This window comes from Fimicolochytrium jonesii, assembly GCF_025526975.1.
Source record: "Fimicolochytrium jonesii strain JEL569 chromosome Unknown EV422scaffold_18, whole genome shotgun sequence".
Taxonomy (NCBI): domain Eukaryota; kingdom Fungi; phylum Chytridiomycota; class Chytridiomycetes; order Spizellomycetales; family Powellomycetaceae; genus Fimicolochytrium; species Fimicolochytrium jonesii.
The window spans coordinates 406,961-429,410 of NW_026515685.1; the positions used below are offsets into that span (position 1 = coordinate 406,961).

At 54.9% G+C, this 22,450-nt stretch overlaps 7 protein-coding genes across 7 annotated transcripts; 4 read left to right on the forward strand and 3 right to left on the reverse strand.

Moving 5' to 3' along the window:
* Window positions 1-1,890: 1,890 nt before the first annotated feature.
* EV422DRAFT_121112 (high-affinity nickel-transport protein-domain-containing protein) lies at window positions 1,891-3,027 on the forward strand. The gene is made up of 3 exons (XM_053064672.1): window positions 1,891-2,197; window positions 2,262-2,415; window positions 2,489-3,027. The coding sequence occupies exons 1-3, from the start codon at window positions 2,016-2,018 to the stop codon at window positions 2,750-2,752; spliced, it is 600 nt and encodes a 199-aa protein (XP_052924102.1). The 5' UTR covers window positions 1,891-2,015; the 3' UTR covers window positions 2,753-3,027.
* EV422DRAFT_535468 (uncharacterized protein) lies at window positions 3,020-4,556 on the reverse strand. The gene is made up of 2 exons (XM_053070750.1): window positions 3,431-4,556; window positions 3,020-3,367 (listed from the first exon to the last, which is right to left on the reverse strand). The coding sequence occupies exons 1-2, from the start codon at window positions 4,407-4,409 to the stop codon at window positions 3,303-3,305; spliced, it is 1,044 nt and encodes a 347-aa protein (XP_052924103.1). The 5' UTR covers window positions 4,410-4,556; the 3' UTR covers window positions 3,020-3,302.
* A 746-nt stretch (window positions 4,557-5,302) lies between these two features.
* Window positions 5,303-7,767, reverse strand: EV422DRAFT_569079 (uncharacterized protein; the record flags this gene model as incomplete). The annotated part of the gene is made up of 4 exons (XM_053072722.1): window positions 5,303-5,821; window positions 5,891-6,575; window positions 6,648-7,189; window positions 7,255-7,767. The coding sequence occupies 4 exons, from the start codon at window positions 7,765-7,767 to the stop codon at window positions 5,303-5,305; spliced, it is 2,259 nt and encodes a 752-aa protein (XP_052924104.1).
* Window positions 7,768-8,699: 932 nt separating this feature from the next.
* EV422DRAFT_121252 (uncharacterized protein) lies at window positions 8,700-12,353 on the reverse strand. The gene is made up of 8 exons (XM_053064673.1): window positions 11,230-12,353; window positions 10,987-11,147; window positions 10,408-10,916; window positions 9,650-10,343; window positions 9,442-9,587; window positions 9,315-9,362; window positions 9,109-9,248; window positions 8,700-9,045 (listed from the first exon to the last, which is right to left on the reverse strand). The coding sequence occupies exons 1-8, from the start codon at window positions 12,174-12,176 to the stop codon at window positions 8,934-8,936; spliced, it is 2,757 nt and encodes a 918-aa protein (XP_052924105.1). The 5' UTR covers window positions 12,177-12,353; the 3' UTR covers window positions 8,700-8,933.
* A 3,713-nt stretch (window positions 12,354-16,066) lies between these two features.
* On the forward strand, window positions 16,067-16,887 carry EV422DRAFT_507653 (uncharacterized protein; the record flags this gene model as incomplete). The annotated part of the gene is made up of 2 exons (XM_053068672.1): window positions 16,067-16,151; window positions 16,199-16,887. The coding sequence occupies 2 exons, from the start codon at window positions 16,067-16,069 to the stop codon at window positions 16,885-16,887; spliced, it is 774 nt and encodes a 257-aa protein (XP_052924106.1).
* Window positions 16,888-17,059: 172 nt separating this feature from the next.
* EV422DRAFT_121353 (uncharacterized protein) lies at window positions 17,060-19,071 on the forward strand. The gene is made up of 4 exons (XM_053064675.1): window positions 17,060-18,164; window positions 18,236-18,315; window positions 18,387-18,438; window positions 18,513-19,071. The coding sequence occupies exons 1-4, from the start codon at window positions 17,204-17,206 to the stop codon at window positions 18,845-18,847; spliced, it is 1,428 nt and encodes a 475-aa protein (XP_052924107.1). The 5' UTR covers window positions 17,060-17,203; the 3' UTR covers window positions 18,848-19,071.
* On the forward strand, window positions 19,045-22,230 carry EV422DRAFT_121325 (cation transport protein-domain-containing protein; the record flags this gene model as incomplete). The annotated part of the gene is made up of 7 exons (XM_053064674.1): window positions 19,045-19,636; window positions 19,717-19,841; window positions 19,922-20,724; window positions 20,799-21,166; window positions 21,246-21,469; window positions 21,571-21,907; window positions 22,029-22,230. Coding segments are annotated over exons 1-7 (2,400 nt in total), but the record flags the coding sequence as incomplete, so codon positions are not given.
* Window positions 22,231-22,450: the final 220 nt, after the last annotated feature.

Here is a 22,450-nt window from a genome sequence, read left to right on the forward strand (position 1 = left end):
ACCTAGTCGCCCTGCAACGGAAAACAAGCGTATCCCTTGTCGCAACTGCTCCGCGAATCTCCTGGCGTATCTACTTCGGCACAGAAGCTATAGGTGTCTAAGTGTCTCTGGTATATGGATGAGGAGGAGGTTGCTTAGTATCCCACCTCGCTACCCGCCGAACTAAGCACCTCCTCTCGAACGCCGCATTCGCCTCTCAATTCGCATCGGTTTATTTATCAACATACTTACGGGTTTACGGGTTTCCCTGGACATTAGGTCCTAAATTGCGCACTGCGCCTCCCGATAGCTAGTTCTTCTTCTTCTTCATTGAAACATCCCCCCCTCCCACCGTAGCTTTTCAGTCATAGCACTCGATAGCTCAAAAGAGATAAAGGAAAGGAAAGGGAAGCTAGGGTTATCTGTTATTTATTCACTCGAGAAGAAAAATAGAGAAGCTTACTAAGCAATCTCCTCCTCATCCATAGACTCTAGAGGACTACGTTCCTCGTCCAGAGCACACTGTCACTACCCCCAAAGAAACTCCGTCGCTATTTTCGGGTGTGAAACGGAAGGGGCCCCTTGGTGTTTGCATATTTTATGTAACTGTAATCACTGTGCAAGTGGCAGAGATAGAGAAATCCTACCGTCCTTTGGAGCTTGCTGCGGTTCCTTGCCTCCATCGTCACCTGTCTCTATTACCACGTACTCTGCACGCTTGACGACTACACAGTCTCAATCAGTTTCGACATTTTCGAGGTCTCCAACGAACGACGCTGCAGAGTTGTTCGCCGCTGTGCCATTCTCAATGCCGCAGCTTCCTCAGACGACCTACAAAGTAATCCCTTTTGAGGATGACGCCAGTGTGCAGTCCAGTGCTTCCAGCGGTCTCTTCAATAACCGCATCGACATTAGAGACCGCGGGAGTTGCATTGTCTGTTCGTTCTCCTCCGTACTCCATCATTGCCACATCATCCCGAAGGACACTTTAGGCCAGAAGAGGGTTTCCACATTGAAATTGGCTTTGCTGTCTGTTTACCGTGCCCCGCCCGCCGTTATATCGTGCTTATTTTTTTCTGATGTTTCGTAGCTCAACAGCCTGTGCCACATAGTGAAGGCGATTCCGCGGTCCTTCCGAGGGGTTAACGACCCGCGCAACGGTGTCCTCCTCTGTCCGAACCACTACCACTCCTTTGACGCGAAATTGTGGTGCGTGGACGTCTCCCAGCGCCCGTATACCTTCCACAACACCGGGGGCCACCCAGACTTCACGCAATACCATGGAGCGGCTATTCGCTTGGACCCCGACCACCCAGACGCCCCTCATCCCAACTGCTTCGTGGCCCATGCGAAACTGGTCTGCGCGGAATGGGGGGACACGTTTGAAGCAACTGCGACAGACGATCACAATAGTAGTAGTGAGGATGACAAGGCTGATGGGCAAGCCGTGGACTCTCTTGAGGTGGAAGGCGGCTCTACGCCAATGGAAGGACAAAGCGGAAGCGGCGCTATGGGAGAGGCGGGCGCATTGGGGAGTTTGGATGCTTTCCGGCACCAACGTCATCGTTCGCTTCCTGTCGCTGCCGAGGAGACCGAGAGACGGGCTTGGTCGGCAGGTGGCGGCGGTCGGAAGGGTGGACTTCCAAGGACTACGTTTGTCCCCCTTTCCAAGTTCGATTTGGCGCAGGACGAGTTTTATGACGCAACCACAGGCCCTTCCAAATCAAGCCACGATCGTATGCAAGCCTACGAGAACCTGGTAAAGTCTCTCGAGCGCCCAGGCTAATTGGACCATTGCTTTCGACCTTCCGTCCAAAGCCCTCGTCCCCAGAAGATGTGTCACTCGGAAACTGTCCCTCGAACGCACGGGCCCACCCTCGCTGACAGTTGGCCTGTTCTTTGCGCTGGGTCATTCGACGATCGTGTTATCCGCGGCAATCATCCTTGTCGCCACGGCGAGTAAGACGGGTCTGACGGCCGGCGGGTGGGGGCTTACGGGGACGATCGTGAGCAGTGCGGTTTTGTTTGTGGTTGGGATGTGTAGCCTTGCGCTCGTTGGGATATGGCGGAACTTGAGGAAAGTCCGGAGCGGCGGGAAAGTGGATCCGGCTGAGGCGGACCGTATCATGCTCACGGGCGGCGTTCTCGGTCGCTGCTTCAGACGTGTCTATTCCTTCATTGACGCAGCGTGGAAGATGTATTCGCTGGGGCTTCTCTTGTAAGATCATTCTCACTTCCCCTAACGCCCAGGCGCGCTCATATCTTTCTTTCGGTCAGCACAGTGGCTTAGGCTTTGACACGGCCACCGAAGTCTCGCTACTGGCCGTGAGTGCAGCGAACACCAGCACTGGCATGTCTATCGGGTTGGTGATGTTCTTGCCAGCATTGTTCACGGCGGGGATGACGCTTGTCGACACCGCCGACGGGATCATGATGGTACGTTTATTCAGACCACTCTCTGTACTCTGTAGTGGTAACTCGCTCAGTACTAATGTTTTCTCTCCTCTAGACAACGGTCTTCCTATGGGCCACGATCCACCCCGTCCAAAAGCTCTACTACAACTTTACGATCACGCCCATGTCTGTCGTAATCGCATTCGTCATCTGTCTCATCCAGGTCCTGGGGATCTTCAGTAAGGAGTTCGGGTTATACTCTGGGATCCATCAACGAGAGTTACGGAACCGTAGGATACGCCGTTATCGGGGCATTCGCGTTTGTTATGTTGGTCAGTGTGGTGATCTTCATGTATTGCGGCTTTCGAATCGTGAATGACAGCGTAGGGCAACGGGAACACTGGGGGGAAGTAGAAGAGATCCTCGAGTTTGGGAGAGTGGGTGACGCTGTAGCGAGGGGCGATCACGTTGGGGATGTGGAAGAGATAGGCGTAGTAGTAGGAGAACCTGACGCCGCTGCGGATACACCCATGAGTAATGAGAAAACTCTTGATCAGTTTCGTCGGGACCAGAATCACTCATCAAAACAGTAAGTCCTGCGCTCAGTTCCCTAGTGGATCGTGTGATATTGGCGTAGAGTGGTATGCATCGATGGTTCAAAGGGTATATATTGGAGACATGTCCCACGTAAAAGACAGTTGCCACTACTCTAAATGAATACACCGTCTTTTTGAAAGTTGGAGCCAATGTGTGATATAATGTTGAATCGAAGAGCACTCGCCCCCATCTGCGTGGTGCCTGCACCACATGCACGCGGGAGCATGAGCCCTAACCCCCGCGCAGTGTCGCGGCTCTCGACGGTCCATCCGTCTTGCTGCGGCACGATTTCCGCTTGAGATGATGCCCTCTTTGTGCACGAACGGAGGGGTTTATTGCCGTAGGGATGCTGATCTGAGGCAGCGCTTGGTCGTTTTTCCTGTAACTGTTCCTGGGCCTACGTTTCCCCCGTCATAAGTTTCCGCAGTCGTCTTTGTCGCAATGAAAGGCGCTCGCTTACCTTTCCCAACGAGATGCTCTGGCCCCAGATCCTCAATCCGATATCCGCACTTATAAGTCGGTTTATAGGCATGAATCTTCGGCACGTACTTCCCATTCTCGTCCACTTTATCGGCAGCCTGCAAATGCGGCGTCCGTCGCGGCAACATGCAGTGCCTCGCAACCATCTTGGCCGTCCACCCAACCACTTCCAATGACCACGTATACCCTCGAACTGGCGTGCTGAAGCCCATCGCGTCACGTAGGCGCTGGTCACATAGTGCGTGGACGACTTGGGTGGCGATGGGCCGTAGGAAGGCGGGGATGATGGAGAGGAACAACGCCGACGTCGATTCGGCCAATGCAGCGTTGTGCTCGGAGTACCGCATGTGGGTTCGTTCATACTGCTCTTCGAATCGGCACATCGCCTCGTAGGAAGTAGGGATCTCTCTGATTCCCATCTCGGTGGCGATGTGGACCCACACGTGGTAAATAGCGTTTTTCTCCTTGGTCGTCAACGACCTGTAACCGAACCGCTCGATCCACTTGCCCGGCTCGCAGATGAACGTTGTCAGCACGTAGAGGTAATCGTCGTTGTTGATCGGGTAGAGGGAATGGATGTAGTTCATGCGTTTCATGGCCGCTCCACATCGAGCGGGTTCGTTGAAGTGCTCGAGGATCTCGGCCAAGAGGAAGGATGTATCGTCGTACCTCCTGTTGCAGCGTTGCGTCATTTCCTTCGTCGAGCACAGCGTCTTGGCGATGGAGGGGATGCCGTACGTTCGGAATAAGGCAAACTCGAGCGCTTTTTGGGTGATGAATGGGAAGTCCCAGAAAGCGATCTTTTGGTAAATGGCCATGCCAGAAGGGCCATCGGTTGGGTCGGGCATCTTCTCGATTTCGCGTGCAAGGCGGTATCGAAGAAATTTGACCGTCAGAAGATATGCGGCGATGGCGACCACGGCGGTCGCCAGAGAAAAGGGAATTTGAATGACCTCCATGACTGTATCGTGGCGCTTTCTCGCCCTTTCTGGTTCACTATGAGCTTATGCTCTCCCGGCTTGGGGGGCGAGGGGGAGGATGCCGTGCAAAGCATCCTTTTTATACGGAATGTCCTCCCTCACAAGTGTCACAACGGATAGTTGGAGGAGGGAGCGAGCGGTCCAAAAACAGAGGATCATGGAAGGGCGAGACTCGCCTCGAACGAAGTCTTTGCGCGTCGAGGCCTCGAAGGGGTTCGTTTGTCACTCCGACCTCGGACTCGCGGAGCCTGGCCGGTTGGCGCCCTATCACCCGTGCCCGCCGGTATCGCAGCAGCGGGAGACACGGGACCAGTCACGTGACACCCAGAGCTACTGTACTCGCACGACTGCTTACGTGTACGAAAGACGCGGTGCCCAACGCGTTCAAGTTGAGGGACGCTACGAGAGAGAGCATGACGGACAACTTCAGAAGAGCGCTTGTGGCTGCGAGACTGAGCGTAGAATCGGTGCTCCAACGAACAGGAGGGCAGTTCACCATTGTGACGCTGGCTGGTGCATGCATCAGGACAGGAGAGACATTCGTAAGGAGAGAAGGAGAATCGTAAGTATCGTACGACTGTGCGCAAGACGAAGGAGGAGGGATCCAAGGGAAAGGCAGTTACTACAGTTTCGCATCTTCTCCATTATCCATCTATTGGGAAGAAAGGGTCTATCGCAGTTCCCAACCATCTACTAGTCGCCCTGCAACGGAAAACAAGCGTATCCCTTGTCGCAACTGCTCCGCTAATCTCCTGGCGTATCTACTTCGGCATAGAAGCTATAGGTGTCTAAGTGTCTCTGGTATATCTAAGGTATCTACGCCGTCTTCGTCCTGCGCCGCGACCTCTATTTGGGAACTGTTTGAAAAACTCTTACGCCACGCCCGCTATGGGCGGCTGTTGACCAGCACGCGCCGCAGCCAAAGGCCGTTCTTCTACGATGTCGTCCAAACCAGACTTCGTGACGCTGCAGAATACCGCCTCCCCAACACCTCCAACCGTCTTCGTCATTGTCAAAGCCACCATCTCCGCCCCACAGCAGATACACATCGCGCGTTCTTGCGGGTTCGCATGAAAGCAAGCCGTACACCGCCTGCCACCAAACTTCCCCGGCGTCCGCGCCTCCTTGTTCGGATCATGGTTGATCTCATCGTCGAGGTGGCGAAAGATACGGGCGTACTTTGTGGCGTGCGAGTAGGATTCCACGATCGTCTTCTTGTACCGATTGCATATCTCTTGCACTTTATCGGCCACCTCATCGGCGATGACCGTGTTGGGCGGACCCATGATGAGAGGGAACACTTCGGCGATGAAAGATTTGAAGAGGGGTGTGGAGCACCCGAGGCCCCAGCCGATCTCGGCCAGCGAGTAGCCATGAGTGTAGTTCTTTGACTGGTGCGGGAAAAGAGACGGTTGTCAGTCAGATCTTTTAGGGCTTCTGACCAAGCACGGGAGACTTACAATGTTTCCTAGCATATTTCCCAACATAATGGGGAAAATAGCCATGAAAAATCTGGGATCCCTGAACATACTGTTTAACAGTACATCCATGTCCCTCATGCCGGGGATATGCTTGTCAGCCATGCACGCCTGATACTCCTCCGCAACCTCTTCCGGCGAACTCTCGTTCCTCAATCGCTTCCTCGTCAGCGTCGCGGCCAGCACGGCCTGCGGCAACGCAATAAGGTTGATCCCCGGCGAAAACAGCGGCGAGGTGAAGCCCGACGCGTTACCGAGGGCGAACCAGCCCGGTCCCGCTATGACTGTTCTGTAGAACGACATGGCTTTGCGTGCCTGGTAGGTACCGAGGAGGGGGCCGTAGTGGTTGGGTATGACCTCGTAGCGCCCGCTGTCGCGAAGGATGCGTTCGACAACAGGGTATTTGTGCACGACGCCCCAGAAGCGTTTCTCGTTCTCTGACGCTGTACTCGGGACGTACGGGGCGTTTGAGAGGGAGGGAACGGACTCGGTGCGGAGGGTGAAACCGATGGAGACTATCTGCTCGAAGGGGCAGTTGAATTGGGTGGAGAGGGTCGCGATGGGTGGGATGAGGGAGTCTGGAACGCCGGCTTCGTCGTTCTCGAGGAGGTACGTGATGAGATCCATGAGGTTTGCGCGCTCAGACTTTTCCCAAGAGATGAGGCGGCTGTGATAAAATGGACATGAGAAGATCGCTTATCAAATTCACCAAACTGATACAAAGCGCAAACGTACTCACATCCACCACGACCATCCATCCTTGAAGCAAATATGATTCGTCCCGCAATACATCCAATCCTTCAATTCCGTTTCCTCCTTACGCACATCTTCCTTGAAGTACGCCCAGTAGGCGTCAAAGTTCATTCCGTCAAACTTCTTGATCTCCCCAAAATTCTGGACGGCTGTATGCGTCAGACCCGACGCATCGGCGATGACTTGGGCTTTGATGTAGGAGGGTGCGACGGTGTTCGCGGTATCTCCATGGAATGTGCGGAGTAGTTTGCCAAGCCAACCACGCTTCGCCGGGGTTTGACTCTGCTCAGCGGGAGATGTGTGCATATCGCTGCTCTCGTCCACCGACTGCTCCAACGAGAACAGTCTCGTGGCAGCCCGTGCGGCATCGGCGGCCTGCGCTGGGAGAATATCGAGGGGCATCCGAGCCAGCTTGTTGGGCGGCGATGCAGTCTTGAACGACGAAGCTCTGTAGTTGAAGCGGACGGTTTTCTCATCATCGGCGGTGAAATTCGATGTCCTGCCATTCACTCCAACCCCGTAGAAAACCTACAGCGCGGAGATAATGGTGAGGATGAAGTCATGATCAGATCATCAACGGCGAGAAAGCATACCTTAATGCCAGCCCTCTGCGCCTTCAAAGTCAAAAGCAGCTCCGAGACCTTGCGTTCAATCTGGAAGGAGTAATCTACACCCCCAATATCCTGGTACTCTACGCTCTTCCCCTCTTCATCAACATGAACAAAATCCAATCCATCCTTCAAATGAAACAGGCGAAGCATGTACGCCACGCTCATGATATCCGACACGCTGAATCTCGAGAACGGCGACAGCGTGGATTCGCCGATCTTGTATGTCGGGCCGGTTGACCGCTCGAGGACCACGATGCTGGCTTCTGGCATGATTCGCTTAAGGTGGATGGCGTAGAGGAGGCCGGCGACGCCGGCGCCGATGACGACCACATCTGCCCGTTTCGGTAAGATGGGCTCTGTGGTGACATCAATGGCGCCAGATTTGATGTCGTCGAGGGGTAAGTTGTTGGAGTTGATGAGTTGAGCGGTGGTTAGTCCTGGATGCTCCTTGAGCAAATCGGCGAACCGGGTCTTTGCAGGCAGCGGGCCGGTCATTGTTCGAAAATAGACAGATTTGGCGACAGCTTGCTAAGGCAAGTGGTGGCGAGTCCCAGGTTGTCCTGTACCTGCCTTCTTCCTTTATGCCCGGCTGGTCGGCTGCCTGGGGAGGATTCAGGAGTTACATATGATATACTGTACAGCGCGGCGGAGGAGGCGAGTCAGGTTGCATTCCTGCAGTTTGCCTGGGCCGTTCCCAACGTGGGCATGTGGGTGGGGTAGTGGGGTTGATCTGTTCAGCATTATTTCATTTCACTCGACGCCCACAAGTTGTGGATCCCACACGACCATTCACGAATCGACGTTCTTGAACTTGAACTTGGCACGCCGAGTAGTAGTTCATTCATACAGTTCCATGGACTCCCAGATCCAGGATCCATGGTCGCCGCCTTGCTTCTACGTCATAACCGCCGCCGCTTATCGCTACTCAGCGTTCTACTGGGCGCTCGGCCCTCGCCCATCTCGGATACTGTAGCAGTCTGCGATAGAATGCAACTGTGCAAGTTCGCACGATGCAGCCTGTGGACTGTTGATGAGGCTGCAACGTGCCAGCTGCTACGGCGGCCAAACAAACGCAGTCAGGAAACGGGAGAGAGGGGAGAGTCGAAACGGAGTGGCACGATGACCCTCACTTATCCTCTCGATCTCGAAGTCACTTCGGAGACGCGCCGGGACTCAATCTGTGGAAATGCTTAGGTGACTGACTGCCTTGGAACGCCATCCATAGACCGCATATCCTTGGAAGAGGAAAGCACGCAGGTCATGGGCAGGGGTGACCGGTGAATACTGGACCGATGCGCAGGAGGCAGAAGTTTGGGAACAGTCGGTGAACGTGGCGGATTGGGCGGCCTTAGTCGAAACTTCAGCTCACACGAGGAGGTGGGGATGGAATGCGACTCGATCTGACTTTCGCGAGCGTTCAAGTTGGTTTGGCATCCACAGTTTGGGTGACCGCGCGGGGGCGAGCCTCTATTTAGCCATTCGTCTACTTGTGCCTGCTTACATTTAGAAGCTGGACTTCATATTCATATTACATCAGTTTTCTACGCCCAGATGCTGCTGCACCTGTAATCAAAGTATATTGAGTGTGCCCGCCGGAGTTTCAACCGTGAACGCATATTCGAGCAGAAATTCTCGGCCAGCTAAATGCGTGGTGCCATGCCCTAAACCTGCAGTTCCTCCAAATGCAGGGAGGGGACGCTCCCTCGTCGGAAACCCAGGCCAAGCCCGAGCCGCTTGTCGCGGACAACCCTCCACCAGGTCTCGATTGTTTTCCTGGAATGAGTAAAGAAAATGTCAAGGTGGGTAAATTTGCTCGAGACGACTAAAGCGCCATACCTCAGAACGTCTTTCGATGCGGGCTTTAGCAGGTAGCCGTCGGCTCCGGCTGCCATGCACTCGAGGTAGTCTTGATGGAGGGCATTCGCTGTCATCGTGACGATCGCGGGCCGCTCGTCGTCGGAATACGTTTGCAGAATCTGTAAGGGGTTTGGTATGTTCATAACAAAGGACGAAGTTTGATGACGACGATAGGATCATCTTACATTCCGTGTGGCTGTCAGTCCGTCCATGACCGGCATGCAGACGTCCATCTGCGAAAGGTAAGGGAATGCTCGGGGTTACTGCTCTGCATTCCTTTCTCACTTAAGACAACCAAAGTTGGGTACCCACAAAGATTAGAACGGGCAATGGTTCTCCCGCCTCTTTCATCCGTGTTAGAATGTCCAGGCATTGCTGGCCGTCCGACGCCGTTACTGGCAATTTCTGTGTGATCTTCGATAGAAGTTTTGAGACGGCTTTCAGGTTGATGGAATTATCTAGGTGTTGCGCAAAACTGTGAGCATGAGCATTGAATGGATGAACTTCATCGCGATATTACCATCGACAAGCATAAGCGAGATCGGGTTTCCATCTTCATCTAGCAGAGGGGTGTCCGGCGCAGCGGCCACAGCAGGCTTCCGTGCCAAGGTATACGCACCTGCCTCTTGGGCATAACCGCATATCAGTTCACCAAATTGTCGCCTAGCCACGCTCACCCTGACCGGATCCGTGATGGCGATTACCCGGCCCGGAACCAAAACGCCTTTCAAAGCATCTCGTTGTTCCCGTGGGGCGATTATCGCGACCCGGCACTGGACCGACGCCCTGTTTATGAAATCGCGAACCTCGACAGACTCGAAAAGGTTGAAGTCTGTAATCAAGGCGTCGATTTTGGCGCCGCGATTGGTCGCTTGCGCCAGCATGCTCGTGGCTTCTGCTAATGTCTCTGCCTCGACCGATTTCCCTGTGATGCTCATCACCATGCTACGACACAGCTCGCGCATACGTGTCCATTCACTGAGGATCAAAACACGCTTGCCGGCAATGCTCACAGTGCTCTTATCCTCAGTGTCTGGGATGTGGGCCAAATCTTCATGGCTCAGACTAGTAAGGCAGGCAGAGAAGTAGAAGGTAGAGCCTTTCCCCGGTTCGGAGCTGACGCCCGCTTCGCCATCCATCATCGTCACCAATTCTTTGACGATTGACAGACCAAGACCAGTCCCACCGTACTGCCGGGATGTGCTTGCCGTCGCCTGTAAAAGTGTGATAGTTAACAGCTGCCTGTTTATTACGCATCATTTGTAATCTTCTAGTTACCTGTTTGAACGGTTCCCATAACTGCTTCTGATTTTCCGGGGAAATGCCGATACCGGTATCACTAACGGAGAACCGCAAGAACATACGCTGCCCTGGCGGGTCTGATCCTACTTCCGCGTTCAAACTGCCCGCAATGCTATCCTGGGTGCTGTCGTGGCTTCGACGCCGCAGAAGGCTCCCCTCCCTGCGAGACACCTTCCTGTTATCACTCCCCCGACTGAGACCCGAGACGGATCGCGTTCTTCGTGTTGCACGCTCAACTCGGATGAACACAGAGCCTGTCTTAGTGAACTTCAGCGAGTTCGTACATAGGTTAATGAGAGCCTGCCTGATGCGTAATGGGTCGCCTTTCACCCAGGCGTCTACATCGGCGTCTACATAACCTCCAATGCGAAGACCCTTTTTATGTGCCTGCGGAGCCATCAGCTCCAGCACGTCCTCTACTTGGGCGGCGAGGCTCAACGGGATGCTCTCGAGTGTCATCTCGCCAGCTTCCAGCTTTGCCAGATCTACACAAAGGGGTTAGGAGACGTGACGGAGAAATGCATGCCAAGTTCATAGTGGAAAACTTGAGCGTACCCAGAATGGAGTTGATGAGTGACAGCAGTGTGTCGTTTGACATTTTGATTGTTTGAAGAAGGTCGGCCTGCTCCGCATCCAGGCTGGTTTCCAACAGTAGGTTGATCATAGTAAACGTGGCCGACAATGGGTTGCGGATTTCGTGCCCGACTTGTCTCACCCTGTTGGAAAAGGAACGACCATAATATCAGCCCTGGCTGCTGTTGTTTCTCCCCCAGGAGAAAACTGAGTAAAGTAACTTACCATGCGCTTTTATGGCTTGACTCCATCTCCGCCTCGCGCTGTTTCGTAATATCCCGGAATACGCCCACGACCCTTCGGACCTGGTGCGTTCCGTCCATAGGGATAACTGGCAGGGTATGAAGCGCTATGTGTCGCGGCTTAGGGTTCGGAAACCTCTCCGCGGCAGCGATGCGGAAGGAGATATCCAAAGGATGCTTTCGGCGATCTGCAAACAAAACGCCGGTGCCCGCACGGTCTTCTGGCAGTACCCGCTCGAGCCAGCATAACGGGTCCTGCTCCAGTTCTTCAAAAGAAATTCCGAACAATTCCGGGAACGCGGCCGATGCGTATATGAGATGCTCAGGGTAGACGATCTCAGGATGGGGCTCTGCGGGTGCTTTTGCCGGTGATGGCCGCTTAGCGACCCTGCTCACCTCAAGTCGATGGAGCGAACCTTTCGATGGGGAGCGGGTCGGCGATTTCAGCAAGCCGGACCTCGCGTGAACTTGGCTCAGTGACCCTGTCCGCGATGTCATCGGCTTGCGATTGATGATAGAAGTAAGCTCCGTTGTCTCGTAAATGAAAAATGCCTCGTCCGTTGTGTCCGTGAGTTGCCTGAACTTCTCTTCATTCGCTCGGAGGTTCGCTTCGGCGTTTTGAACGAGTTCAATCTTGTCAAGCAGTTCGTTATTAGCGTCCTCCAATTTCGCTTCCTTCTCCAACAGAGAGGCGACTAGGGCATTTAACGATGTTGACAATCGGGCCACCTCATCATGCCCCTTTATCACAGGAATCTGTGCTATCGTCGCCCGTTCATGACGGATTTCGTCTGCGGCGCGCGCGATCCTTTCGAGCGGTGCCGTCATGACTTGAGCCATGAGGTAAGAGGTGATAACGAGCATAACAACCGCGCAAACTTGTCCAACCCAAACGAGGAACACCATGCGATTGGGCACTGCGAAGGCCATGTCTTCCCGGTTCTGCACAAGGATGGTCCTGACCCAGTCATGGATAGAGATGAGTGGAGAAAACGGATCACGTCCTTATGCTCCGAACTCTCACCAGTTCATATTCACACCCATTTTCCCATCCGTTCGGGCGTAGCCAACCACATAATTAGTCCCGTTTGGCCATCGTTCCACATTCGATCCTGCAGACTCTCGAAGGGCGAGCTGCGACGCAGAGTTAGGGCCCGTTGCTATACTGCAAGAAATCATATAGTAAGCGTGACTCCTCTGGCCAATTACGCTCACTGCATTTCGTACGCGAAAGGCTTAACGCCTCCAATTCTGTCCGCCGTTGTTCCATTTATCTCCGCCGCATTACCTTTTCATTGTGACATTGTTATCTGTCGGAGCATATACGGTGTCGAACGAATTCACGATAAACATCCGGAGAGCCGCATGTCGCTCACCCTCCCCAGTAGGCAGCACCAGTTGCTCAACGGCGTCCAGGACCGAAACATTGATGTGAGCGCCAATCACGCCTATTTGTGAGTTGCTCGCATCGAAGAGCGGGACCGCCACATCTAGTAGTCGGAGTGGTTCTGACAAGTTCAATGCCTTTTGCAATAGCAAAGCACCGTGGACGTCTCCGAGGTACGGCGGGGCATTTGGGGTGGAGTTCTTGCACGCCCCAAACCAAGGCCGAGCTGAGACATCCACATCCTGCAGGAGTCCCCCAGTTGCTGCCTACAAGAAAGAAATGGGCGGAAACTCGTCGGTAGGGAACAGTAATAATAGGGAAAGTTGTGTAACGGACCTTCACTTTCCCAGATGTGCCGGCTATTCCAATCCATGAGTAATAGGTGTACGTACTCTTCAATTCGTCCAAAATATTTTGCAGCGTACTCGAATTTGTTGATGCATCCTTCACAAAGGGAAGAGTAGATACGATGCGGATGTCGCGATATCTGGCAAATATAGTATCATCGACAGTCCGTGCGATGGTGGTCGCCATATCGGTGAGGACGTCTCCCGCCTCTGTTTGCATCGTTGGGACTATGGTAAACCGAATGAGGATAACGGCTATGCTGACGAAGACAGTGGCGACCGCAGAGGTGCTCATCGCTACCCTGGTTTTGAAAGAGTATCTCGGATCGAAGCAGCGAACAAGTTGCAACGCTCTCGCCAGGATGGGCCGAGGCTCGACGAGCGGTTCACCGCTTTCATTGTCTTGCGAAAATGGGTAGTTATGCAAAATTCGGAAAGTCGGACTCATATTCGGACAAACCTCTGTGCTTCGCTCCTGCGTTTTCGCTATACGGAAAATTGTGCCCAGATGAGAGGTAGCCACACAGCGCCCGCACAGGACATGACGACACACTTACGGGAACACCAGGGAAGTATTAACATTGCCAGTAGAACCAAGCTGCGGGTCGGAACCACTCAAGGGGTCATATTTCTTTTTATCTGACTGTGCGCCGACAGTTTGGATGATCTCTGCTTTAAGAAACGTGCCCCGTTCTACGCTGCTAAGCTCCGATGTTCCCGAAATCTGCGGGATGGGCTGCGTGTGTGAATACATCGAAATAAAATGTCTCTGTGAATCCAAAGCAGGCGAAAGTAGATATTGGGAATACTATTGCTCACCTCCCATTGGATTTTATTCCCCATATCGGTCTCTAAACATGCGAAGGAAATCGGAGACAGGGTTTGGCTTAGAAGTGCATGGGGAGACGGGTTTACACGGAAGTGACACACCTTACTTATTATGCTTGTAACAAAGAAGGTTAGGCGTATCGTCCCCTTTGGCTGGGAGTTTCCCCCTCGTTGGATGCGTCAAATGACATTGTGTCTTCCAAGTTAGGAACGTTCCATGCCTGCTTGCAACTGTCGAAAACGGAGTTGGGGTGGAACCGTCATACCGCGTCGAAGATTATCGTAGGTCGTGACTCGTGTTTGTCATGGTGTGGGTTCCATCAAAGCTTAGGCTCGGACCTCCCGGTGATACCATCTAGACACCATCTATATACCTAGGCGTAGACTGGTTTGACATGGACGCCAATGCGGGGAATGCCTGCTTTGGGGTTAGATGTAATTGCCTGTCTGATTGTCTGTCATAGTGGTTCCATCAGTATACAAAGCCACTCCCATCTGGACGGAGACCACGGCGTAGGCGGTATTGGAACGAAAGATCAGATGCCCTCGTAGAGAGACTACTATTACCGAGTTGGCCTTGAACGGAAGTGCCTTTCCTCAATGTACGTACCAGAACAAAGCCGCAAAATCGAGAGGTATTGCGCGGAACCCCAGCTCCCAACAGCAAACGGCTCGGTTTGCGGGAACACCATATCGAAAATGTGCTCGTGCGTATATGCCGGTAAGCTCCATCTAGCCCAATTTTCAAAAACAGCAGTCAATGGGGAGCACCCACCCTTTTAGTCGCATGCGAGGTGTAATTTGACAGATTCGGTCCATCCACGGCCAAGGACCTACGGGATGCCGCAGCCCCGCTCCGGAGGCAATAAGTGCCTTTCCAGCCCATATTGGGCACGTTTAGGCCGGCCGTTCGGCCGGGGGGAGAAGATGCCGCCGAAGAGCAAGGCGTTGGTGCGAGCGCATTGAAGATCGTGTACACACTGGACTGAAGGTCCATGGTTCCGATCCGGGATCAGCCTTTGAGTCAACAAAGAGCGGGCAAAGTGGGAGAAGCGCACATATCGTTGCCAGTGTGAAACCCGGGATTAAGACAGCAAACGAGCGGGCGGTGGGGAGAGACCCCGATTGGCGCTTTTCCAATCCACTCGGGACGGAGAGTTTATGTATTCGTCAACAGCTGACGTCTATGCCAGTACTTGAATCCCAGTTTGTTTGAGGCAAAGCAAAGGGCACGGCGGTAAGGAGAGCCCAACCACCGGCGGCGGGGTTGGGATGGTACGGAAAATGCTAGCCCTTCATGGAAGTAAGGGACGCTCAAATGGAAGGACCGGGCACTAAATGGATGAGGATGACTCTCGGGCACGGTCATAATGTCAATTTGGCCGCCCACTGTCGGTAAAAAGATGAGCCTGCACTTGTGTTACACGGGCCAGCGCAATTTACCAAGTCCACAACACCCGCAGCCCGGCGGACATTCCAAAAAAGACGAGAGTTTTATGTCACCAGCACGCCGAACAGGCGGCCATAGCGATGTCCGCCTCATTTCGCCAGGAACCCAACAAACAGTGCAAAACATATGGAGGCCTTTTTGCGAGGAAAATCCGCTAGGAGGGATTTTTGCGAGAGATATATAAAGCGAGCTCCTACTCTGGCCGGCCGTCGAAGGAAAGTATCCTGCCCTTCCTGTACTCCGTTGGCAATATGCTGCAATTTTCGATGACGTGCAAAGCTCGTTGCGCGTAAGAGATCCGTCATCTGAGACAAGCCTTTCAAGACGGCACGGCACGTTCAGCGGCGTCCGCCAACGGCCTTTCAATCGCCCGACTGTCTCTGCACACTACGAATCGATGATGCACAGTCGATGATGTCCAGCGTATGTTAAGCACCACGGATACACTGCCCGACGCCCGAATAGCTTTCGAATGTGCGGCCACGAGCTCGTCAACAAAGGAGGTGGCGAGAAATCTTTCTCATGAAGGCCGAATTTTCCGCCACGATACCGAAGCTTGAAAGAATGACTTCCACATGATCAGATTTCGAGCTTTCTGCGTGGTCTTGCGCCATCACTCCGCTGCTCCGCAGAGTCCGCACCATGCATGGCAGTGGGCGAGTAGCCGCTGGCCGTGAAAGTCTATAAAAAGGAGGGCGGGTCGCCGGCTCCGTTTGTCTCCCAGCTCAAGTTTCCTGCCTCGCTTAACCTCATCGCCAACCGCCCTCCATACTCCCACCTCCCACCTATCAACTAAACGATTCTGAAAATGCAGTTCAGGAACCTCATCTCTGTCATCGCCGTTGCGGCCTCTGCCGTCGCTAGCGTGAGCGCCGCCAACAACATTGATGCCGGTGAGTTGTAGCGGTCGAATCTCACCATCTCCTCTTCCGCATCGTAGCCTGGAAGGATTATCCCTTTGACTCATCAATTCCACTTCCAGACCTCGCCATCAAGGTCGCCGGCGAAGCTCGGTCTCTCTGGCACGCCCACGTCACCACCGTCGGTGACTACGCCGCGGCCGTCGCAAGCAACAACAAGGACCTCGCGAAGGCTATCCAACCCCACGCCTTGGAATCCGCCCCCAACATGACCAACTGGTTGTCGAACTGGTACACCGACAAGGACGCCCTCGCCAAGTTCCAAACGCTGTTCGCCGATCACGTCGCCACGCTCGCTGCCATCGTTGACGCTACAAAGGCCGGTGATGACCAGAAGATCGCGGATCTTAAGGTCAAGCTCGCCGACGGTGGCAAGAAACTCTCGGTCGTTATCGAGTCTCTCAACCCCGAAGCATACCCCAAGGACGTCGTCTTCGCCCTTCTTTCCGAGCACGAGAACCTCGCCGTCGCCGCTGGAGCTCAACTGATCGCACAAAAGTGGGACGAGGGTTACAACACTCAAATCACCGGTTTCGAGCAAAGCAAGCAGGTCGCTGATGCTCTTGCCAAGGGCGTTTTCCTCAAGCTCGCCAACAACACCGTTGCTCAGCCGGACACCTCGGCTCCCGTTTCGGCTGCTGTGCCCTCCGCATACGCTCGCTGGTTCATCGCACCTGCGTTGGCCGCGGCTGTCGCTCTGGCTCTGTAGATAGCCTACCTTTGAGATACCAGACATTTTTGTACCATACACTTACCTACCTAATTGAATATCACTGTTACGCATAGCGCTCCAACGTTCCAAAAGTGAGCATTTCTCCTTGAGCCAGGAAAAGTAAGCTTATTGCGGTTAAGGAAATGGACACTTCCATCACAAATAATAGAATTCAAACCAACTCATCCTCGTTCAGTATGTCTCTACCTCCCTATTCACTTCTCGTTCCCATTCTTGGAGACACAGATACTGTACATATACAGCTGGGAGTGTATGTTTGTGTGAGTAAAGTACCCTAGTAAAATTGTGTGAAATGGGCCGAAAGGACAAAGGCCTCGCGCGCCTCGCCATTTCCGCAGGCAAAAGCATCCGCACCTTCGTCTCGCACGTCGCAAACAGCATCGACTCAGACTCAGATGACTCCGACGACGAGCACGCTCAGGCTGTCCGCCGGCTCGTGCCCAACGAGGATATCGAGGCTGGGTCCAGCAGCAAGAACGGTAAACATGGGGGCAGGCAAAAGCCCAAAGGGCCGAGTTTGCCGACCGCCGCGGCTAAGCATAAGGCTATGAAGGCGAGTGATGCGTATGAGAGGAGCATAAGGCCGGAATTGCCCCCTCGCTCGTTCTTGGGCAGAGGGTCGGGGTCTGGGACGGAGTCCGGGCCGCCGTCGCCGTCGGCATCGTCATGGAGGCCGCAGCGGAATGAGACGAAGAAGGCCTCGCGTTTTCGATATCAGTATTCGGACGACGATGAGGAAGATGCTGGGTACGGACAACAGCAGGATGATCGCGGAACGTCGGCAATGTCGCCGAGACTACCGCCCCGCCCCGGAGAGCCCATGGGCAAGAACGCGAGCTTGCCGTCCCATCTTCGGTCAAATCCAAGCAACATCGTGTCGTCCACGGACACGTTATTCTCCGAATCCGAAGTCCCAGCCGCTCTCCGTGCCAAATCGTCCAACCCCAACTTGAATGATCAATGGCGATACCAGGCACCTCGGACGACGTATGGCACGCTCAACAGACCGTACAAGTACGCCGCTGTCCGAACTGGGAGGCTGGACGATGATGAAGGCGCGGACGAGGAATGGGATGACGGGCACGGGAACGATGATGAAGAGGAGGATGGGGCCGATGGAAGCAACGGCGGGTGGAAGGGGAAGGCCAACGGGCTACTGGCACAACTGGCGGCTGTCTCTGAATCTGCACATCAGGCTGTTGGGAAACTTGTGGGAAGGGGCGAGAGGTTGACTGATATGGCTGAGAAGACAGGTATTGAGTGTGATGAACAGCACATGTTCTGGGTTTGGGATATCCTCCAATGATACCAATTTCAATTACAGCACGCCTGGAAACAGCAAGTGCTCTCTTCAAGCGTCGCACACGGCGGGTGGAGAGCGACCGATGGTTTGCGTTGCATAGGGTAAGCAGGATGCTTGACGCCATGCCCTGCACATCGACCGTGACAGCTAACTGTTCAGCAACATTTGCTAGACGAACATGTATATGTGGTGTGGCATCATCTTCGCCACCGTCATCTTTCTGGGTAAAGTCACTCGGAAGGCGCATCGGTCATATGTTCCTTTCATTATGCTGAAGACCACTTCTTCTCCCAAACAGCCATGCTTTCGGTGATTTTCAATTTCTTGGCAACACATCGTCCTCCTCCTGCTCCCGCGCCAGCCCCTGTGCCGCCTCCGGCTGTGCCTCCACCGGCAGTACCGCCTCCTCCGGTCCCACCACCAACTGTTCCTCCACCGGCCGTTCCGCCACCAGCAGTTCCACCCCCGTCGATTCCAGCGCCGTCTCTACCTGCTCCACCATCACCATCAGGAGCGCCGATCGAAGCGCCCCCGGTTCCACCGCCATCGCTTACGCCGTCTCCTATTGTGCAGCCTCCTACAGATGTCCCTCCACCCGTGCCGACTCCATCAGTTCCGCAGGCTCCTACCTGAGACGTAGAATTCTGTAGGAAGATAGCTTAGAGGATGCAGAGTCTGACGCAAATAGTGCATGTGGCAAAGGGCATTTATATAGAGAGACTAACGCGACCTGGTAGAGACGTATGTAGCTTGGTGTAGTGCAAGTATTTTCATGTGGTTGCTCACGTTGGGACCCGCCCCTTCCTGCTGCGGTGCCTGTTTGAAGGATGTCGGCTGTCTGTCCAGGCTTGCTTTGCAGCCCAAGTGGGAAATGCTCGATTTTAAGCTTTTAAGGATTTAGACTCCGCGCGTATCTCCCCCTTTGCTGCCGCCGTCCCTCTTTCTTTCCCTGCAAACCATTGCCACGCAACAACCGGAGTACAGCTACAGTATACACTCGACGCAAAGCTACCGTCGCCAACGCTCAACGCTCTCCCGGCAGCACTAGTAGTGGACCAGTCTTGGTAGCGTAGCCGCCGTCATGAATCGCCGGTCGTCCCACGAGGAACTCCCAGTGGCCGGTCCTCCGCTCGCTGAACCCCCAGTGCAACCGCTGCCCAACCTAAACTTACAGTTCGTCCAACCGACTTTGCCACCACAAGCGCCGGGAACCCAGTCCCCACTCCAACGCCACAATTCCGTACCTATCGAACCTCAACCCCATGCGACGATACCCATGCCCAGCCCTCCAACGGGGACGAATACGCACCGACCGCTGGAGTGGATACACCATACCAGCACGATGGGGACAAATATCGAGGACCTACCCAAATGGAGGCGAAAGTTGCACCGGTTTCGGCGTCGGCACGCTACATATTACCGGTAGGTCACCGCTTTAATACAGACGGGACGTGAAAAGGTTCGAGAGTCAAAGGTAACTCACCCCCCACGAAAACGGACAGGCTGCACATGGTATGGATGGTCACCGTCGCCCTGCTAGGCTCGATCGTGATCCACTACACGACGTCGGCCGAAACAACGTACATCGACGCGCTGTATTGGGCCTCAACCGCCCACTTCGTTGTCGGTATGTGCTCATTCCCGGTAGTTTTCTTTCGAACAAGGGAAGCGCAAAAAGCCATCTAATCTGATTTTTTCTTGCGCCAGGCCTCGCCCCGGCAGACATCGAAACCCTCTCCCGGTTCGGCCAAGTCACCATGTGGTTCCTGGCCCTCATCGGCTCGCCCGTGTTCATGTCCCTCATCCCCGTCATCATCCGCCGACGCGCCTTCAAGAAGGTCCTCCTACAGGAATTTGGTGTCACTCGCGCGGGGAAACTGAGGCGGAAGGGCGGGGATGCGAGGGAGGATGTGGATTTGAGTGATTTTGCGCTCGAGCGGACGATGACCGGGCAGGTGGATGATAATGGGATTTATGAGGAATTCGACACGCATCGCGGGAGTGGGAGTGGGAATCCATGGTTTTCAAAGGTGGATTTGCGGAGGTTGCCGAAGAGGGCGGAGAGTAGTGGTGGTGGAAAGGGGTTCCCGAAAGGCCTGGACTTGTGGCCAACGACACCGAAGGTGGCCGATGCCTCCACGCCCGGAGAGGTCCTTACTGAATCGCCTGTCAGTGTCGCATCGCAGCCGCCGGATATAGAAGGGGAGCATATCGAGATGGTCCAATCGCCTCAGCCGATGGAGACGGAACCTAAAGGGATCTTACTACCCGAACGGACTCACGACACGTTGGTAGATGCGGGTCAGTCGACGATTCAGAGGAGACGAAACGGTGCCGACGAAATCAAGTTCGCGACTGAACCCACGGGTGAACCCACGGTCAACAAGAACCCTCCACCCGGGCAGCCTTTCGTCCGAACCCAGTCCAACGCGGCATCGTTACTCGTCCCGGACAAACACGTGCTTGAACAAGTCGGAGGCGTCGAGTATCGCGCTCTCCAATCCCTAGAGGTCAGATGATACACTTGCACACACCGGGCCCTCCTCCCAAAAGCGGGCTTATCTAATGCTTTTTCCAAAGACAGACCCTCATTCCAGCATTCTACTTTGGCACGCAACTCCTCGTCTTCCTCTTCATCCGCACCTACCTCCACCTCCGCCCCGCGCTCTCCGCGCGGATCTCCTCCACCGTCTCTCCGTGGTGGTTCTCCCTCTTCAACGCCGTGTCGACCTTCAACCAGGTCGGGATCACCCTCCTCAACGACGGCGCGACATCGTTCGGCAATGAGCCGGTGCTGATGGCGTTCTTGTGCATCCCGCTGGTGATTGGGAACACGGGGTTTCCGGTGATGTTGCGGGTGCTGATCTGGGCGTTGGAGAGGTTTGCGGAGTGGAGGGGGGACGCGAATCGCGCGAGGGTGTATCGGTATCTGTTGAAATATCCGCGGCGGTGGTGAGTACCTCAACGTGTCCCTCCCTCCAGTTCCTTACTCCCCTCCATGTGTCCTTAATCGTTATCTACACTACCCCAGCTTCACCAACCTCTTCGACCACCGCCAAACCCTCTTCCTCGTCTGCACCCTCCTGTTCCTCAACCTCCTCCAATTCGCATGCTCCCTCGCGCTCGACATGACCGACCCGGCGTTCGACGGCGTGTCCCGCTTCGTCCATTTCTTCCAGTCGGTGGCAACGCGGAACGGCGGGTTTCAGGTCGTCGGGTTTGCCGGGTTGCATCCGGCGATGTTGTGGGTGTATGGTGAGGCGTCGAGTCGGGGGGTCTCTTTCTCATACGTTTTTTTTTTCGAGGGCCCGAATGTGATTCAGGGTGACTAAAAACATGATGTGTTTCCCTCACAGTTGGGATGATGTACCTCTCCTCCACGTACCCGGTCTCGGTCACCATCCGTCGGACAACAAACACATCGTACAACCACCGCGAGCTCGTCCGCTCCTCCACCCAATCCTCCGCCACCTCCTTCTCGTCCCCGCCAACCAAGCCCAAACCCACCGAGTCCTCCATCGCGCAGATGCGGCTGCTGATGCTGAACGACATCGTGTCGATCTTTGCAATCATCTTCTTGATATTGGTGTTTGAGGACGCGGCGGTCGGGAGACAGGGCGGGGAGGGTGAAGGCGGCCGGTTTACGATGTTTGCGTTGGTGTTTGAGGTGGTGAGCGCGTACGGGAACGTCGGGTACGTGCGTGGTCTCCCCCCATCCCCTTCTTGTCCCGCTTTTCACCCCCCCCCCCCCCCTCCCCACCCCCCGCCCCTCCCCCGCACACATTGACCGAACTCATTTTACCATTTGATTTAGATACTCCCTGGGCACGCCCACGCACCTGTTCTCGCTCTCGGGGACGTGGACGACGGCGTCGAAGCTCGCGATCATCGCGGCGATGTGTCTCGGGCGGCACCGCGGGCTGCCGTCGGCGGTGGACCAGACGGTGCGGCTGCCGACGCGGAAGGCGGTCACGCGCACGCGGGTGGTGGAGCGGGAGACCGGGCGGGAGGTCGGGGGTGGGGTTGGGGTCGGGGTGTATGCGGAGGGGAATCTGGAGACCGTGACGATGGGGTATGATTTGCGCGGGGTGGGCGGACGGAGGGGGGCCGCGGAGGAGAGGGAGGACGCGGTGGGGTGGTGGACTACTGGGGAGGGGTGGGGGCAGGGGAGGCTCAGGCCCGATGACGCTGCAAATGAGGGTGTTGGGACAAGGTTGCGGAGATGGCATACGGGGG

What these genes read in the sequence shown, in the direction of transcription:
- EV422DRAFT_121112 (XM_053064672.1), top strand. Translation starts at nt 2,016, where the DNA reads ATGTGTAGCCTTGCGCTCGTTGGGATATGGCGGAACTTGAGGAAAGTC. An exon ending in TATTCGCTGGGGCTTCTCTT is followed by an intron (nt 2,198 to 2,261) that starts GTAAGATCATTC and finishes CGGTCAGCACAG; the next exon opens with TGGCTTAGGCTTTGACACGG. An exon ending in CCGCCGACGGGATCATGATG is followed by an intron (nt 2,416 to 2,488) that starts GTACGTTTATTC and finishes TCTCTCCTCTAG; the next exon opens with ACAACGGTCTTCCTATGGGC.
- EV422DRAFT_535468 (XM_053070750.1), bottom strand. Translation starts at nt 4,409, where the DNA reads ATGGAGGTCATTCAAATTCCCTTTTCTCTGGCGACCGCCGTGGTCGCC. An exon ending in AGAGCATCTCGTTGGGAAAG is followed by an intron (nt 3,368 to 3,430) that starts GTAAGCGAGCGC and finishes GGGGAAACGTAG; the next exon opens with GCCCAGGAACAGTTACAGGA.
- EV422DRAFT_121252 (XM_053064673.1), bottom strand. Translation starts at nt 12,176, where the DNA reads ATGGCCTTCGCAGTGCCCAATCGCATGGTGTTCCTCGTTTGGGTTGGA. An exon ending in ACTCATCAACTCCATTCTGG is followed by an intron (nt 10,917 to 10,986) that starts GTACGCTCAAGT and finishes CCCTTTGTGTAG; the next exon opens with ATCTGGCAAAGCTGGAAGCT. An exon ending in GACTGACAGCCACACGGAAT is followed by an intron (nt 9,249 to 9,314) that starts GTAAGATGATCC and finishes AACCCCTTACAG; the next exon opens with ATTCTGCAAACGTATTCCGA.
- EV422DRAFT_121353 (XM_053064675.1), top strand. Translation starts at nt 17,204, where the DNA reads ATGGGCCGAAAGGACAAAGGCCTCGCGCGCCTCGCCATTTCCGCAGGC. An exon ending in TGATATGGCTGAGAAGACAG is followed by an intron (nt 18,165 to 18,235) that starts GTATTGAGTGTG and finishes TTTCAATTACAG; the next exon opens with CACGCCTGGAAACAGCAAGT. An exon ending in CGCCACCGTCATCTTTCTGG is followed by an intron (nt 18,439 to 18,512) that starts GTAAAGTCACTC and finishes TCTCCCAAACAG; the next exon opens with CCATGCTTTCGGTGATTTTC.